Source organism: Zeus faber (assembly GCF_960531495.2).
Source record: "Zeus faber genome assembly, chromosome: 1".
In the NCBI taxonomy this organism is placed as follows: domain Eukaryota; kingdom Metazoa; phylum Chordata; class Actinopteri; order Zeiformes; family Zeidae; genus Zeus; species Zeus faber.
Window position 1 is genome coordinate 51843690 of NC_137193.1, and position 19806 is coordinate 51863495.

General features: G+C 44.1%; 1 protein-coding gene across 1 annotated transcript; it reads left to right on the forward strand.

Moving 5' to 3' along the window:
- Positions 1–279: 279 nt before the first annotated feature.
- On the forward strand, positions 280–16540 carry LOC307227859 (WD repeat-containing protein 47-like; the record flags this gene model as incomplete). The annotated part of the gene is made up of 14 exons (XM_079997303.1): positions 280–437; positions 803–886; positions 1649–1733; positions 2632–2940; positions 4656–5095; positions 7897–7993; positions 10156–10334; positions 11045–11312; positions 11999–12162; positions 13038–13213; positions 13997–14167; positions 15136–15271; positions 15796–16010; positions 16389–16540. The coding sequence occupies 14 exons, from the start codon at positions 280–282 to the stop codon at positions 16538–16540; spliced, it is 2634 nt and encodes an 877-aa protein (XP_079853429.1).
- Between the last annotated feature and the right edge of the window lie 3266 nt (positions 16541–19806).

A 19806-nucleotide genomic window follows, 5' to 3' on the forward strand; every position in this document is an offset into this window, starting at 1 on the left:
TGTGTGTGCGCGCATGTGTGTGTGCACGTGTGTGTACACTCATATCGATAATGACGCTAAGATTATTTAATATTTTAATTAATAAAGATCACATTGAAAATGTATTGTATTTTGTTTTTGCATGAAGTCATTGAAAATGAAAAGAAATGTGCTTAAAAAGTACTTGAAAGTCCTTGAATTTCATTTTGTAATGGCAGGATGAGCCCTGCTACATGCAAACCTTCTCTTCCCTCTCTCCCTCTTGTAGCCACCTGAGAGGCCCCACAGTGACCCTTCAATATGACTGCAGAGGAGACCATCAACATCAAGGAGGCGGAGGTGGTCAAGCTGATCCTGGACTTCCTCAGCACCAGGAAGCTGCACATCAGCATGCTGGCCCTGGAGAAGGAGAGCGGCGTCATCAACGGGCTCTACTCCGACGACATGCTCTTCCTCAGGTCCGGGCCACCCAATTTAAGAGTTTTTATTTAATATCACCCTTTTCTCCAGGAAGCTATTTGTGCGAGTTGACTCAGGAAGATTTTTTGTATTCTCAGTCAGTCTTATTATCCTTTGCATATACTGTATGATTACCGGTGTTTCCACCATGTTTAACTGGTAGTCCATTGTTTCCCCTTCTAAAAATCGAAATGAAGATAAATGTATTAATTGATGACTGGTTCATCGCCAAGATATTGTATTTTTCCACATTATTATTTGCACTGTTTATTTGTTTTGACACTTTAACATTCCCAGAAAGTGACATATTTTGTGATAAGGTGTGAATAACAGACCTTGAATATTCACTGAGCGTTCCTGACAGGCAACTCATTCTCGATGGCCAGTGGGAGGAGGTGATGCAGTTCATTCAACCCTTGGAAAGCATGGACAAGTTTGACAAGAAGAGGTGGGAGAAATATGAAAACGATGGGGCCTCATGCGCAAAACCTTCCGTAAATTCTTGTTTATTTTGTTCTCGAAAAGAGCCAAAGAAAAACAAAATTGGGGGCACATAAATCTGAATCCCCCAAAGAAGGAATTCCGACGAGGAAAACACATGAGTGCTGTTATGTTCTTGGGAACGAATTTCCGAAAGGTGTGGATGATGCAGCTCGTGAGTCCCGCAGCTCAGTGGCACTTTGAATGGAAACACATTGATATCCAGGTTATTTACATTTATAACATGTCTACTTTGTTTTCCTCACAACATGTCCCGTCTGTTTTTTAAGAACAAACATAGTATCATATTAGTCCTGTTTTTGCGATGTCTGTTATACTAGAGTTTGACTTAATTATTTATTAACCAGAAAGTAAATAGAATAATTATACATTTAATAATAACAGAAAAATTATAAATATTTATTATGGCTGACACTACTACCAGACACTGACTAGTATACCAGTGAAGTGGGACGTTTGCTGCTCTGAAAGCGGTTTGGGTCAAATCTTTGCACATTCTCAGCTCACGTTGTGTTTCTCACAGACCATTGAGAAAGCATCCTCAATAACAGGGTGTACATTTAATCAATCAGATGTCACAATTTCAATGAGTCTTACTTTTTATTTTTATTTTATTATTATTTTTTTTTTAATAATATTAAAATTACACTGACTGGAAAAGAAACTGACCAACCAATCAACACCTGTGTCTTCACTAACATTTGGACAGGTTTCGTTACATCATTCTCAAGCAGAAGTTCCTTGAAGCCCTGTGTGTGAATAATGCCATGTCAGCCGCAGAAGACCCCCAGAATGTACGTATAGAAATTAAAATGTTAGATCCTTAAGCTTTTAATTCCATTTAGAGACGATTACAGTGGATGAGTAGAATTTTTTTTTTTTCCTGGTACCCTTTATTATGGGATTTGGCTGAGACCTACTTAAGTAGAGATGCTTCATGTCCGTTCGTAGAATACTTCCAATCTATAAGCCATAGTCTTTAACGTGACTATGTCAATTTGAAGCATTTCGTCTTTTCTGGATCAGACCGTTCGTCGTCATAAAGTCAAAATGACTTTTTAATTCATTTGAAACATTTACCTGAAACATGTTTATGTATGTGTTCACTTAAATGTTGGCTTTGGGGCAGTGAGTTGCAGAAGAACGTCATGACAGGTTGCCACAACTGGGTGTCTCTAGTCATTGTGATATTTTAGTAAATGATACCAGTTTCCCTACAATATATGTGCATAAATGGCACGGAAATCGTTAATTATAACCAAAATATCTATATAAAGGGAGGTATAGGCTCAGTTTTGATGTGGAGCTAGTATCATATTTTCCATACCTGTAATTCCATTTGAGAAAGCTGAAGTGCCACCGCTTTAACAAATGCAAAATACGGCAAAATTAAGTACCTTTGAGAAAAATGTGTGTTAACTAGTAGATCATTTTAAGGTATGTTTTTCACCATACGTCCACATTTTCCAAAACCCAGAAATTTAGGCTATGTTAAAAATCTAAAGAAGTGAGCTTTAATCAGTAAACTGGTCAGGAGGTAATGTAGAATGAGTTTTCTGAAGTTAAACGAGTAGAAAGACTAAAACTAAATTTTTCATCGATATGGTTCTTCAAGATGTCTGTAGTTGTCTTGTTCTTAATTTTGGCTGATGTTCCATTCCCACTCTTTTTCCATGGTTTTTCCCTCCCCAGTTGGAGCTGAGCATGCAGGTGGCGGTGCGCTGCCTCCACAGCCTGGAGGACTTCTGCCCGGCCAAGGAGGACTACAGCAAGCTGTGCCTGCTCCTCACGCTGCCCCGCCTCACGCACCACGCTGAGTTCAAGGACTGGAACCCCAGCACGGCGCGCGTCCACTGCTTCGAGGAGTGCTGCTCCATGGTGGCCGAGTTCATCCCCGCCGACAGGAAGCTGAGCGAGGCGGGTTTCCGGGCAAGCGGGAACCGCCTCTTCCAGCTGCTCATCAAGGGCATCTTGTACGAGTGCTGTGTGGAGTTCTGCCAGGTGAACCGCAGATGATGTTCCAACTCGCTATTCCAGCCATAAGAAAGCGTATTCGCGATCCACTTTCCTTCTTCATAGTTACCAAAAACCTCAAGGTATGATTCCGTTAGCCCAGTGGTTCCCAAAGTGCTGGGCCCCCTAGTGGGGAGTGGGGGAGACTAGTGAGCAGGCGATTGACTGACTATTTTATATGGTATATTTTTACATCCACAAAAGCTTACAGGAACTTAAGGAGCAATATACTGGAAGAGTTTACCTGGTTATTTTTATTGTTCGACAAAGTTTGACATAAAGCTGGATGAAAACATGGATGGTCACTTGTTTTGCTGTTGTTAATGGCAAAAAAAAGTATAAACTACAAAATTTGATTGCCATGGCAGGGGTGCGTGAAGGTTTTTCTACTCCTAAAGATGTGTCTACTGCTAATGACACGTTAGACAAAACACCATTTAGTCTATTTAAAAAAATAAAAAATTTAAATGAGAACTAGGAATGCAACGGTATGCGGTATGTTATAGAACCGTTCGGTGCACCCCATACGGTTCAATACATACACATGAACCATGGTAGAAGTCAACCAGGCGCATTGGCGCAGCGTAGGGGAGTGCAGTACGTCCAGTCAAGTCACACTTTATTTATGAATCGCATTTTTATACCAGTCCACGCTTCTTATTGCATCCACTGTTGCAGCCCCACAAGCCACATCAGCCCCACACGGGGTCCTCGTGGAGCCACGCAGCATTTTTCTATTTTTGTGCAAGAGGTCTATTTTTTTTCAACTGCGAGCAGCTATGCAGCCTTTTCCATAGAAACACTCAATCAAGGTGTCCAGTCGGAAAATAACCCCCTGGGATGGATATCTCCCTCTTTATTACAGACTTCTCCACTCGCACCAGATCGTGTCGGCTCGTTCACGATCGATCCGGTTCTGTTGAAGGAGTGAAGGGAACAGAGTCTCGCTGGCTGATTTCTGCCTTCTTTTTTCTCAAGTTTTACAGTTTTGTGTTGTTTGTTTAAGTTGCCGTCTCTTGCCACCGGTAAAAGTTTTCGCTCTATGTAAGAGGCAGCCTATGCTCCTCCCTCGCCGGGAGGTGCCCTGGATGAAAAGGAGCACACCCACTGTCACGTCAGGTTCACAACGCACACGCGCTGGTCTGACTGTGAGCTTTATTTCAATAAGTTATTTTACTATTATTATTTATGTGTTTACTATTATTAAACTACTGTTCTACACAAAAATAACAAACTATAGTACCTGTTTTATTTTATTTTTTATTGTGGAACATTTTTAAAATAGTACATATAAATATTAATGAAAATGTATATTTGAATGATCCACTATCCTGGACACCTCCCCTCCAATCAGATGAACTTGTGCAAATTAAAACAACCCACCACTGAACTTGAACCCTCGTCTCCCCCCTCCCTCCACAGTCATACACACAGAGCATTACACTACCTATTTGTGCAGACTACTATAAAAACATTTTTTTTCACCTTTAACTTTTTAAATGTAATTTTATTTTTCTTAAATATAAAGATACCGAAAACCGTACCGTTATCATGGCCCCAAAGCCGTGATACTTACCAAACCGTGAGCCCACTGCACTGTTGCATCCCAATTGTGTCATAGGATACTGTGTATTTTGCAGCGTTTTGTCTCCTGTTAAAGACTTCAAAGTTCTCCATCATTAAAGTCTTAACTACCTCCTCAGAGTAAAGCCACTGGTGAGGAGATCACAGAGGGCGAGGTTCTGCTGGGGGTGGACGTGCTGTGTGGGAACGGCTGTGACGAGCTGGACCTGTCGCTGCTCTCCTGGCTGCAGAACCTGTCGCCGGGCACCTTCTCCTGCGCCTTCCAGCAGAAGACGCTAAGCATCCACGTGGACCGGCTGGTGAAGCCCAGCAAGGCCGGCCATGCCGACCTGCTCACGCCGCTCATCAGCCGCCTCTCGCCCCGCCTGTCCTCGCCGCTCCGCCAGAGGCCCCAGTCAGCCGACACCTACATGTCCCGCTCCCTGAACCCGGCGCTGGACGGGCTGTCGCACGGCCTGGCCGCCCACGACAAGAGAGCCATGGAGGGGGGTGGCAAGACGGCGCTGAGCCGGAGCCTTGTAGAGAACAACATCCACCAGCAGGACGATTCTCCAGAGAGGTAACACTGGACGCTGTGTGTATATTCCTTTAGTAGCATGACATGAGTTAACTTGAAAAAAACAAAACATTTAATACATTTCTAAAAGTATTTCTTGTTTTACATTGCATTAACATTATGTAATTTAGCAGACGCTTTTGTCCAAAGCAATTTACGACCTATTTATTACATTACATTTAGTCATTTGGCAGACGCTTTTATCCAAAGCGACTTACAAGGGAGAATAACATTCAAGCTACATTGCGACAGAGATTAGTGTAACAACAACATTGGTGTAACAATAAATACTGCAAGGTGGTGCTAAGTAATTGTAGATTAGGACAGGAGGTACTCACTGAAGAGCTGGGTCTTCAGGTGCTTCTTAAAGACAGAGAGGGAGGTCCCCGCTCTGGTCATTTTTGGCAGCTCGTTCCACCAACGTGGAACTACAAATGAGAATAACCTGGATTGCCGTGGCTGTATGGCCGGCAGAGCCAGGCGACGCTCATTTGACGAGCGCAGCATCCGGGGGGCAACATGTGCTCTTACAAGAGCATTTAAGTAGGCGGGAGCATTCCCAACAATCACTCTGTAGGCCAGCATAAGAGACTTGAACTTGATGCGGGCGGCTACAGGTAACCAGTGGAGCTCGATGAGCAGCGGAGTGACATGTGCCCTCTTTGGCTGGTTGAACACCAGTCGCGCCGCCGCATTCTGTATCATCTGTAGTGGCTTCACCGCACAGGCCGGCAAGCCTGTTAAGAGGGTGTTGCAGTAGTCAAGACGGGACATCACCAAGGTTTGTACCAGCAGTTGAGTGGCATATTGGGTCAGGTACGGCCTGACTTTTCGGATGTTGAGTAGTGCGAAGCGGCAGGACCGGGAGACGGCGGCAACATGGTCCGAGAATGTCAGTTGGTCATCAATAATGACACCAAGATTCCTTGCAGCCTTGGTAGGAACAAGAGATAGAGAGTCGATTTTAATATCAATGTTGTGATAAATACCTTGTTTGGCCGGGAAGACCAGCAGTTCCGTTTTCGCCAGATTTAGTTGAAGATGATAATCCTTCATCCATGTGGATATGTCAGCGAGACAATCCGAGATCCGCGTTTATACACCGATGGGGGCGGCCATGCAAGGCTCATCGGGAGCAGTTAGGGGGTAAAGTGTCTTGCTCAAGGATGCTTCAGCAGGCTACTAGGAGGAGTCAGGGATCGAACCGGCAGTCTTCTGATTACTAGACGACGCGCTGTACCTCCTCCTGGTTCCAGCCCCTGAATCGCTGGCCCCGCCCATAAATGATCATTATCAGGCTACTTCATGAGCCATTGCCCTAATATTTCTCTTACCAAAACCTTCTGCCAGTCACATTTTTATATTATGGCGTGAATGACATTAGATATTAATCGTAGGCTACACAAGACCGTGTTAAACCCTGTATTCCAACCGGAGTCTGCTGTCTACCCCGAACATCACAGAGAAAATAAGACCTTATGTGGAATGTGTTTAATTCCTGTTTTACATTTTTACCACATTCACAGAACAGTTGGATTAATAATAATAATAATAATAATAATAATATTATGCTTCAGTTGCAAGGCCAAGTGCTGTTTTCACCCATCCAGCTGGTCTGGATCTACTTCTAATCTACTTGTGCTCAAGCAGTGCTGTTCTGCACTTGATTCTGACATCTAATTTCACAGGATTTCCTTACAAGGACCATAAATTATCAGCCGTGTTGCCTTCTGCACTTAACACATGCTGTGCAAAGCGTCCTTCTGCGCTCCCAAGTAATGTTTGTGCCCAATACATCCTAAAGTACTTTTACCGCCCCCTTGGAAAGATCCTTTGCACATGGATATCTCATTTCTGTCAGATCTTTAGGATTTCTTCATGTTTCTCTCTATCCTGGTCAACACCAGCACCTCAGCACCTTCCTACAAATCCAAAAGCGAACCTGCTCATTTTGTGACGCTCTACCACACACAGCAGGGTCAGCTGGATCTCTAGCTCCACCTGGTGGACAATAAATACATACAAATGATCCTGTTGTCATGGCCACCTCCAGTATTTTGGGAGAATTTGAGCTATTCAAAGTTTTTCTATGGTACTCCCTGCTGAAATACATTGTTTCTACTACTATCTGATAATTGATTTTAATCACCAAAGATTCTAAATTTCAAGTTCATTATCCAATCTCTCACACCCACCTACTGTGAAATTGAGTTATTGTTTCACACTTGTTCTACCTCTTTACAGCCGAATAACTATAACTGACAACAAGTCAGATATCAGTTCATCAGTGGTTGCCATGGCCATGGTGTTGCTAGTTTTGTCCCTTATTAACAACACCAGCAAACTAAGCATCACGCTGATGTTGTAAGTTCACACCCACGTGGAGTTAAAAAGCAGGTTGACCCATTTTGGTCAGGTTGAAAACTTCAAACAATAGAGTTCAGTATGGATGCATTTTTTATTTGCATCACAAATTAGGCTTAAAATTAATTTAAAAAGTTAATATGCATTAATTTAAGGTTGCCAAAGTACATTTCTTATTCAGAAAGTTTAAAATAGTTCTTGTTTTGATTTGAAGTTATGCTTCAAGCCCGTTCAGGCCTCTTAGGTTGTATTTCTTACCTCCCAGTCTCACTGTGGTGGTTTTAATGTTTCAAGAAGCATTTGTCTGCTGTTATTGTGCTATTCCCTGGTTACTGGTGTTTTACCTGCCATTGCTTTGTCAGTAATTCATATGGGGATTTATCCAACTACATATAAAACTCCATATTGTTTATTTTTTTGTGTGGTCTTTCTGCACATAGGAAGCATCCACAGGGACCGGACAGCCCCAACACTACACGCACCCCTTTGGCCCCTGGGAGGGACGGAGGGCCGCCTTGCAGCACAGACAAGACCGAGGTACCGGGGCCGAAAAATACAGTCAGTGGCTTTGTCTGGTCACTGCAGTCAAAGCCATTTTCAAGGTCATTTGTTTGTCTGCCGGGCTGCTGTGGTCTCTGTCGCCGCCGCCGCCATTATTCCAGATTTAAGAGATTTAGAATGTATTACCCCCACCCACACCTCCCTCTTCCACCCTCCCATAAATCCTCCCCCAATCCTCCACCTCACCCGGCCAAGGGAAGTCGACCCCTCATGCCCCATCACCTGACAAGGGTGCAGCAGATGAGCTACAGCTGTCTCTTACCACCTTCCGCCCCCTCCTCCCTTTTCCCCCACCAGCTCCACACCCCCTCACAAGCACCGGCGTAACCCCAGTGACGAGGGGGGGTCAGGGACAGAGGAGGCAGATAATCTGGTTTGATGTGTGGTCACGCCCGGGCAGACCTGCTACCTCACTCATCGCTCATTTTTATGCATCCGGAGTCCCATTCAGACTGGAGAGCGGCTCAGATTGGATTTTTTGAGTGTGTGTGCGTGTGTATGTATGAATATTGTGATATGTGGCCAAGGAGATGGAGGGGAATGTGGTCCCACTGGATGTGATGGGTCCTTGGGAACTTTTTATGGGGCTGATGGTGGTGCTGAGGCCCTGGGAGTTGGGGAGTTGTCAGCACTGGATTATGGGAGAGAGTTTGCGATGCTGCATTATGGTGTGTGTGTGTGTGTGTGGTGTGTGTGTGTGTGTGTGTGTGTGTGTGTGTGTGTGTGTGTGTGTGTGTGTGTGTGTGTGTGTGTGTGTGTGTGTGTGTGTGTGTGTGTGTGTGTGTGTGTGTGTGTGTGTGGCCGAACAGTGCTGGGGAAGATGATTCACACAAGCAGACAGGGAGCATATATTCACCTCTTCATCAAAAAAACAAAACCCAAATATTAGGACTGTGACCGGTCAGTCACATCCCAGGGCTGAATGGAGAAGGCAGAAGGAGACAGTTGGGTTCAGTGCTGCTTGGGCACGTGTTTATTAAGAGGAGAGGGCAGGTCGGCTTGCTTTACTCCAATTGAAGGGCTCGCTGGCCAAAAGGATAAATAATATTAATGGTAACAGGATAGCGTAAGAGAGGACATCGGTCAGCATGTTCCATGTGGCTACTCTGCGGCTGGCTCGCGGACGGCTGTCGAGCTCCATGTGCTGATCCCTCACTGCAACACAGACAAACGTTGAGCAAACTTCCTGTCCTGGCTCGGACCAATCAGCGCCGCTTGGCCACTTACTTGGCCGATTGCGCAGGTGTGCGGTAGGGCTGCAGGAATAAAATTTGAATAGAATTTGAGTATTTAAAAAATGAAACTATTCCAGTGCTGAAATTGCCATTCGATTGTGTATCTATTTTTATAAATAAATAAACTATAAATGTTTTGGCTAATGTGATGAGCAATAAAGTTCAATATAAGTTCGCCCAGTTTGTTGCAAAGTGAACGGACATTAGAGATGACTATTCCCACTACTATTCCAACAGTTTGCGAAGTCCGCGTCTTCGGAGACTCACGAGCGCACCAGCGCTTCTCCCTCTCCTCCGGTGTTTCATTGTGGTCACCGGCTCGGTGACCTTGCTGAGCCGCAGGGTATTTGCCGCCGATTTTTCAGGAGCGATCTGTGATGTGCTCTGTGACGGAGCAGCAGCAGGAAACGTCAATTAATTACATCCAGAATTTTATTAGCTTTTTTTGGAGAAAAGATCCTCCAGATCGGATCTGTGGAACCGTGCGTAACGCGTAAATTCAAATGTGATATAGAGGAATATCTGAGCCGTAGTGTGCGGCTATGGGAAGGTGTGATGAATTTGGGTGTTAGCTGGGGGGCGACCGGCTGGGCCCGTTGCCGGCTGGGTTTGAGTCCTAGTGGCTTGCGCCTGGTGATTTTGGCATGCTGCGACCTAGCTGGGCTGCAGAGAGCGCCGCCGGGTGCCTTCCGAGGCCCCTGGGAGGCCGCTTGCTTTCGTGGGTGTGGGTTGGCGGTATAGTGGGTGGCTGATGGCCTTTTCTGATGAATAGATGGGTGTTGTGATTAAAATTCAGTCAGTTCAATTGGGAAATACACCTACATTGAAACAATGGAAACTTCTTAAAATGTGTTTCCCCTGTGCAAATGTTTGCCTCGTGCATGTGTGTTCCCCCCTCTCCAGCAGTGCGACCCAGTGGAGCAGGTGCAGCAGTACCACCGCCAGCGGCTGCGGGTGCAGCAGCACCTGGAGCAGAAGCAGCAGCAGCGGCAGCTCTACCAGCAGATGCTGCTGGAGGGCGGAGTCAAGCCCCACGACAGCTCTGCCGCCCAGCACAACCTCACCGAGACCTTCCTCAGCCGGTACAGGCTCATGATGTTCTGCAGGGTTTGACTATTGTGGAATAAACAATGGTAACATTAGAGGTGTTTTGCATTATGTTTTTAGCACCAGTTGGCGTATATAATGGTAAACCTTAATATTTCCTGACTGTCTTTCATTTATAATCCTTTGTGACAATGTTTATTTATACTTCTTCCTTTTAGATGAACTACCTCACAAAGACATTATTTGGCTTATAAGGTTGACTAGATATGTTCTGATACATACTTTACATACTTTACATACTTGACATACTTGAGGGGATGGGAGCTCAGGAGGTAGAGCTGGTGGTCTAGTAATCTAAAGGTTGCTGGTTCGATCCCAGGCTCCTCCTGCTAGCATGCTGTAGTGTCCTTGAGCAAGACACTTAACCCCTAATTGCTCCTGATGGCTGCGGTTTTCGGTGTTTGAATAATTGTAAGTTGCTTTGGATAAAAGCGTCTGCTAAATGTAATGTCATACTTTTTTGTATTCATTCAAAGCGTTGAATGAATTGTCAGGTTTAGTACAAGTATGAGATTTACCTGAAAAGGGACAATGTGTGATAATCAATGTGAAATAAATTCATTTGGATGCACACTTGGGTGTGTTAAACAGTAGAAAAATACACTGTACGTGTTTGACACCATCAGGCCAAAATCAAATCAACCTCCATCCTCAGCCTGATGCTTTTGCTCCTCACCTCCTCCAGGTCCCTCCAGAAGCTGGAGGAGATGAACGTGGGCATGGATCACCAAGGCGGCGAGGCGGCGGGGCGCCGGGGCGAGCCGTGGAACGGAGGAGCCGTGATGGAGACACCCCATGGCTGCAGCTCCTTCACTCCCAAGACCTCTAGCACCAACCACACCCCGGATTCCGGACCCCCCAGGGAGGACCTCAGCAGCACCCCACTCAGGGCCGGCTGCCACGGCCGCCTCTCCTTCAACGAGTCCCCCGTCCCCACATGTCAGAGGTCCGAGGCCGGTTACCATCACCTTCTAATGAAACGCAGAGAGGCATTTTAGCTTTATTTTCAAAACCAAAAATCTGAAATAAAAATTACTAGAAAGTCCTCAAAATTAAAAAAAAAAAAAAAAAAAGAAGGGACAGCTGCACACTGTCTAAATTTGCAAATGTCTTTATTGGGTGAGGCAATGTTTTTGTCCAATGAAGGTCCTTTGACCGAAAGGTCACTTGCAATGTGGAAGTCTCTTATTTATTTTATCATTTTTTCTATTAATTTAAAAATGTTATAGAAAAAAAACATTATTAATGATTAATAAAAGTCCTGACCATGAATATCAATAATAACAGTTAATTTAAAAGTGTGTGTGTGTGTGTGTGTGTGTGTGTGTGTGTGTGTGTGTGTGTGTGTGTGTGTGTGTGTGTGTGTGTGTGTGTGTGTGTGTGTGTGTGTGTGTGTGTGTGTGTGTGTGTGTGTGTGCGCCTCTCTCCAGTTCAGAGAAGATCAAGTTAGCTACAGTCCAGGATGATTCTGCTCGTTCATCCACACAGAAAACAATACAAGAGGTAAATTCCAAAAAGTAAAACTCCAACATGACACTGTCTCACAGATCTTCAAAAAGGTCAAAAAGTATTGGGAAGCGCCGATTCCGATGCCGTCATAACTTTGTAATAACGACGTATCCTGTTTTTTGGGGATCAGCCGCTGGGATCCAAGTCCAAAGCGCAGTTTGTGAAAGTGAACCAACTGGAAGACACGCAAGCGGTGCGCGCCGTGGCCTTTCACCCCTCGGGGGCGCTCTACGCTGTGGGCTCCAACTCCAAAACACTCAGAGTCTGTGCCTACCCAGAAACCCTGAGCACCAGGTACACACACACACACACACACACACACACACACACACACACACACACACACACACACACACACACAACAAAAATGTCACCTATGTACTTCAAATTATGGCCAATAGTCTTTTACCGAGCTATTATGAAGGTATTTTCTTCTTATCAGAAATAACATGTATTTCTTTTACAGGCAACATTTTTTTTTCACATTCTATATGATTGTTTTTAATATGTTAGGAGGAATAGTGATTAATTTGATTATTGAGGATAATAATAATAATAATAATAATAATAATACTTTTGAGAAATTTTGATTGAACATTACTTTACATTACTTTACAGAAATGGTTTCCTTGTAGTCCAACCAAATGTATATCAGTCACAGCCTCCTAATACAGTAGTGTTCATTTTTTTGCTCCCCCCCAAAAATACAAATAAAAAATGTCATCTGCAAACAAAGGTAGTTTATATTAAACCAGGTCGAGCAGTCACATTCATTTGTGGCTTTTATTGCTTATTCACACAGACTAACGGGGACAGAAATCTGCACAACTAACTGTTAGTTTCAATGAACTTATGAAAATAAGAAAAGTAAAAATAAATAAGCCATTGTACATTAAAGGCCTACTTTTTTTTTTTTTTTTTATCTTTAATTTTCTCACGCCCCCAATTTACAGTGTCTCCACGCCCCACTGGGAGGGTGGGCGCTACCCCATAGTTTGAATACCACTGACCCGCCTTCTATATGAATTATAGTTAGAATTATTAAGTGAGAGAATCCGTTTGTTTATTTATTTTTAATGTTTTGCGGCATTCTTTTTTTCTCAGACTTGCAGCATTATTCCTTTATGCACAGCACAACACTTAAAAAATCCAACCCTTGTGTCCTGTAGGTCTGGGTGCTCAGGCGGCGTCAAGCAGCCGCTGGTTCGCTTCAGGAGGAACAAGCATCACAAAGGCTCCATCTACTGTGTGGCCTGGAGCCACTGTGGGCGGCTGCTTGCCACCGGCTCCAACGACAAGTTCGTCAAAGTTCTGCCTTTCAACGCAGAGACCTGCAACGCCACAGGTTGTGTGCGTGTGCGTGTGTGCGTGTGTGTGTGCGCGTGTGTGTGCGTGTGCGTGTGCGTGCGTGCGTGTGCGTGTGTGTGTGTGTGTGTGTGTGTGAGAGACATATCTTTAGTGCCAATATGCATTTGTGTAATGCATGTTAGGTCCATGGCGCTTCCACCTTTTTCATATAGAATGAACAAATACAAACTACAGCGATATTAGGTGTCTTGTGGCACAAGTATGTGTCACGGTGGCTGTCAGCAGGACCAGGAGAACATTTTAACCCAGGGATGTACGGTATATGTTGGGTCAGTAATGACTCTGGATGATTGTTTTCTTTGCTCTATTTTTCCCCCCAAAATAATATTAAAATTCCAGGAATTCCTTAATTAACATGTTTTAGATTATGTGACATTATTGTTGTTTTTTTATTCAATACAAATCAATTAAATAATATGCACAAAAACCTCACAAATTTTTCAGCCGGGTTATTTTTGACCCCGACATGTGTATTCTATCTATGGTTAAATGGCTGAAAATGGAGACAATATTAAAGTCTAAAAATCTGAACTATCATCAGTTAAATGGTCTGGACTTGATATAGAAATGGCTGAAACTCTATTTGACGTTTGGTATTGACCTTAAAACGTATGATGCTTTATTACACACAGTTCTTATTGAGAACTCTTGATTTCAAATAACACTTTGAATGTGTGTATAACTGTGGCTGTTGGATTTTCCCACTGTGGTATCAACCGAACTCAGAAAGTAAAATGTCACGTTGCGTGTGGTTCTCCAGGCCCGGACCTGGAGTTCAGCATGCACGACGGCACCATCCGGGACCTGGCCTTCATGGAGGGTCCAGAGAGCGGGGGCTCCATCCTCATCAGCGCCGGAGCCGGAGACTGCAACATCTACACCACGGACTGCCAGAGAGGACAGGGCCTGCACGCGCTCAGTGGACACACCGGTGAGCTTCATTCTCAGTGCGACACCAGGAGATTTGAGAGAACAAGGGCAACATGTGCCAGAAACACGGTCAGCAGTTTGTCTTTGGTTCCTTCTGAATATCTGGGAAACCTTGATGAATCCATTGTTTAGATGAGGCCGCTGAAATAATTAGCTTTGACTCATTTATAACAGCGCAAAAAAAATCCATCACAACATCAGACACAGAGTTCGTTCCAAGCAGAAAGTCTTGGTTCTAGCGTCCCCCCTCCCCCAATCGAACTTTCCTAAACCCAATAAAAAACAGTTAACACAGTTCATTTTACACACATGCAATATGGTTAAAAGCCTTATTTCTGTATGAAGCTGTTCACCGTAATCATACGATGGATGTTGTTGACTAGACTAAAAATAAATATTTCTTTCTTGGTATTAATTCTCAATTTAAAGTCATACGAAAAGTCCAAAATGTAATGTAGATCCGACATTTTGTCCTGTGGAGAAATATAAATGTATTTATTATTACATTGTAGACTGAGGGAGGAAAAAATAATAATTATGGGATCAACCGCTAATAGAGATTTCAACTTCTGGAATAATGGTGACTCATTTGATTATGATTCGTGAAATATGAATCATTTTCCATATTTGTTTCTAAGAAAATGTCGTTTGTTTCCAGCTTTCGTTTGGTTTCATTTCCTGTTTCCTGAGCCCTACACACCAGCGCAAGCTTTATTTGAGCAATAATCGTTTAAAAATAGAAATAATTCCTCGATTGCTTTTTCTCAACAATCATGGCTTTACAATCTGTACAGCCCTAGTTCTGCATTGTAGTGTGTGTGTGTGTGTGTGTGTGTGTGTGTGTGTGTGTGTGTGTGTGTGTGTGTGTGTGTGTGTGTGTGTGTGTGTGTGTGTGTGTGTGTGTGTGTGTGTGTGTGTGTGTGTGTGTGTGTGTGTGTGTGTGTATTTCCCATCGGGTTTGTGATCCAGGTCATATCCTGTCTCTGTACACTTGGGGAGGCTGGATGATCGCCTCCGGCTCCCAGGACAAGACGGTGCGGTTTTGGGATCTGCGGGTTCCCAGCTGCGTGCGGGTGGTGGGCACCACGCTACACGGCTCGGGTCAGTGCGTAATACTTCAGATCCTTTAGGGTGGTGGCCTTGTCGTGATTCTAGTCTCAGAATAAAAGCTTTTATTTGTGCGCTTTAAAAAAACAGGTCTCTTAACCTGGTTGTTCAGGGTGTCTGCAGGTCCTTAAAAAGTCCTGAATGTCTTCACCATTTTGCATATATGAGGCCTTTAAACGTCTTAAATTAGGTCTTAAATTACAATTCATCAGGTCAACATTATCACTATAATCAATTTATCTCTATTTAACACTGTATTTCTATTTATTAAAATGAGTAGTGATTGAGTGAGAATGAGTTTAGAGTCAACAAGCGTCCTGAGCCCATTACTGAAAATCAGTCTTGAGTTTGTTCAAATAAAAACATAAATGAAACTGTTGAATAAAAGTCCCTGTGTTTTGTACAACTCCTACAGTTTCCTGTTTCAAATAATGAGTTTATCACTTGAGAGGAAATTACGGCAAATTTGCCGACACTTCCAAGCTGATGTCATCAAGCGCTCCCTCCCACCCCCCCAGGAAGTGCGGTGGCCTCGGTGGCGGTGGACCCCACCGGGCGGCTCCTGGCCACGGGGCAGGAGGACAGCACCTGCATGCTGTACGACGTGCGCGGCGGCCGCATGGTGCAGACATACCGGCCACACGGCAGCGACGTGCGCTCCGTGCGCTTCTCGCCGGGCGCACACTTCCTGCTGACGGGTTCCTACGACAACAAGATCATCATCACGGACCTGCAAGGTAGAGCGGTGGGGGTAGTTGAATTAATGGATCCCTCTCCATTAGTTCAAAGATAAAGCTGCCTCTGGCCAGGTTCATTTCAACCTTCACTTAGACCTAGATGAGCTCTCCTATCATCCTTCTGGAAATCAGACATTTTCAACCACCTCTTAGACTATTTTAAACCATGACGAGAAAGGCTATTTCCGTTATTCCAGATTAAGAGTTTGATTAACTCTAGGATGAGGGCTAATCGGTGAAACCGCCACTTTAAACTGTCATTTATACTATGATAGTACTGTCAAATGATTACAACTGTTAAATTACGAGTGGTGAAAATTGACAACGAATGGTCCACTAAAATGTCATGATGGTGATTAACAGGCTCTGTTCCTCCAGGGGACCTGACCAAGCCGCTGCCCCAGACCGTGGCAGGAGAGCACGGGGACAAGGTGATCCAGTGCCGGTGGCACACCCACGACCTGGCTTTCCTCTCCTCCTCTGCAGACCGCACCGTCACCCTGTGGGGCCCCCTGACCCCTGACCCCTGACCCGTTACTACGAGCACAAGAAGTGTGTGTGTGTGTGTGTGTGTGTGTGTGTGTGTGTGTGTGTGTGTTGTGTGTTGTGTGGTGTGTGTGTGCACTGAGCTCTGCTGAGTTTGACGAAAATGCACTTAACTTTGTGTGTGTGTATGTGTGTGCGTGTGCTGTATCTTTCTGCCGATTATGGTGTGTTTGGTTTCTTTAGCTACACTTTTCACACAATTGAATGCTAATAGCACAAATTTGAGAACATTTTTCCAAACCACACAAAAACATAAGAATAAGAAGACAAGACAGAGTTTAAATCGAAAACTGCTGTTTGGTTCCAGATGAATCACTTAGAAGAGAGTGTGTGTGTGTGTGTGTGTGTGCGTGTTGCGATGCACTGGATGTTGCTGCTCTGTAATTCAGCCTTTTCTTAACATGTGCCTCCTCCACTGCGATGCTGGCTGTGTTCCTGCTCCTGATGATCATTATTTGAATTATCATTATTTCAATTATCATTATTTAACCATGAAGGTGTTCAGCGAGGTCTGAAATGAACAAGAAAACTGACGTAAAGAACTGCTACATTCACCACGAGCACAAGTCTGCCCCTCCCGTTCTGTATCGGAAATACATGTTGCCGAGTCATGACAAAGGTCAAATGAGTCATTTTTAAAGGGAACCAGGAAACTGAGGTTACTGGAATAAACTGTCTTTTTATGGTCCGTGTTAATTTTATTTCATTATATTTCATTTTCCTTCTCTTTATGTGTTTTTCGTTTTATTTTCTAAATTCTAAATCCGCACAAAGAAAATGTATTAACGGACCGAGCAACGACCCAGACACGTTGTTTAAACACTTTGGTTGAAATATGAATCGTGTGAGTTTGAAATTTGTCTTTTTATTTCAAAAACTTTAAACTGGCCTCCTCATACCAACTGTGGCAGGGTCTGAGTTATGCAAAGAGAAAGAAGTTATGCAAAGAAAGAGAAGTTGTCAGTTGGACAAATGCAAATGAAATGTTTGAATTATAAACGTGGAAACAAATAACATGTTTTCACCGTCCGCGTCTCCATCAGAACTAACTCGTATTGATCCCCCCCCCCCCAAGAATTTCTATATAAAAATGTATTGAATATATTTTGTAATCACTACACCTTTTTTTTTTTGTTTTTGTTTTTAATGTAAACACAAACGTGTCGTAAGTGTGTAAATGAAAAACTATTTGCTGGAAAAGTTCTTATGAATCCCAACCTGACGAAGACAGCCGTTCCAGTGGAAAGACAATGGAAATGTGAATTATCAATCAACCAATTGGCAACCGATCACTACTCCTCCGAGCGCCTTTTATTTTCCATTCTAACTGGAAACGCGTCAGCGGCAGGAGGCTCAAATCCTAACCTCTTACAAACTGATGTTGAGATGTAGATTTAAATTCTAAGTGTGACTTTTAAGGAGAAGCTCCCCTCACCGTCTGTTGTCTGTCTGTCTGTCTGTCTCACTGTGCTGCTATTCAGAAGATGATGGCTAGTATTTGTTTTTGTTGTTGTTTTTTTTTTAAAGTAAAAGCTTTGTTGTCGTTGTAGCTGTAATAAATATGTATATGCTGATATCGAAAACCAGATTCTCCTTTCACTTGGATTGTAACATTCTGAGAGCTGAAAAAATAAATAAATACAAATATTACCAGAGAATTACCAGAATAACATGGTAGGTTTTTGACTAGATTTAACTTGTAATAGGACCCTGTAAGATCTAATAGTAATAATTCTAATAGATTCATGCCATTCATACAATGGTTCATTTACAAAGTAAAAAAATCCCTTTTCAACTTCCTGGAAGCGCCATGAGCACGGAGGTGGAAAGAGGAAGTGGTGACACTCTCCAACTGGCTGCCATGCTCGGTGCGTCCACACCACCCACGCTGGCGCCTCCCGGTTTGAACAGAACAGGCCTGGGACGTGATGTCATGGAAGGAGTGACGACATGGTGGCTCTGGGTTTGAACCCGATTACATGAAGCAGGTGCAATGCACCGTGCCACCATGTCACCCTTGACCCTTGACCCAAGCATTGGCTCTAGACCCAGAGTTGGACCCCTGGTGCAGTTTGAGGGGGTGTTATGGGGCGGCGGTAGTTCTGGAGGTAGAGTGGTCATCTGGCAATTGCAGGGTTGGTGGTTCCATCCTCGGCTCCTCCCGTCTAATTTGCCAACGTGCCTTGAGCAAGACACCTCACCCCTTAGAGCCCAATTCCAACGTGGTGGTTGTCTCCCTGCATGGCTGCTATCGGTGTGCGAATGGGTGAATGCAAAGCATGTAACATGTGAAATGTTTTGATCGGCCGTCGTGGCTAGAAAAGCAGTTTATAAATGCAGCCCATTTATGGCTTCCCATTTCTCCTAAAAACCCAAATGCAGAGGATGCATTTCCCCATTTTGGATCAATCGATAAAGTGATTCTTCTCCTAAAAATGAGGAGACTTCTACAAATGAAATCGGAGGTTCCTCCTCCAGCTGCTACAGGGCGGGTCAACACAGCGCTGGCACGGCTGAACTGCGAGGAAGGTCGCGGCCCTGTGCCCACAAAAGAGTCCCATGATGCACCAGGGCCTTTGCCAGGACTGATCAGCTGTACTTTCAAGGAAGGATGGAGAGAGCGAAAGGGGGAGAGGAGAGGAAGAGGACACAGGGCGAGAGCGGAGAGAGTGTCTAGGGGTTGGAGGTAGAAAGGTGTGGAAAAGGATGGAGGGATGGGGGTAACGGAGGGCTGGAGAGTGAGGGGACTACATAGAGCGAGAGAAAGAGAGATAGAGTGAGGGGGGGGGGGGGTGGGGGGGATTTGTTCACATGTTGCCCTCGATCATTCCCGCTTTTGTTCGCTGGACAATGAGAGCCAGGGGGAGTGGGGCTTTAAAAGGATAGAAACACACCTCCGTCCACTGACCCTGCAGAGAGGAAAAGAGACACAGCACCTAAAGGTAGCACTGCATCATTATTATTATTATTATTATTATTATTATTATTATTATCATCATCATCATCTAACAAAACAGAACATATGCAGAAGGTAATGTAGAATTTACTTGTAAGGTTCTTGATCTTTATACTAAGCCTCCAAAATTGTGCCTCAGGGTTTCTAAAGTGCAACAGAGAAATTTAGTTTGTAGAGATGTAGGTGAGGGGACGGGGTGTGATTTTATTACAAACTAGGGCCCCGAGCCAGTTTGGCTCAAAGGCCAAAGAAAATGTTCAACATTTATAAAAACAAAAAAAAAAACTATCTGGT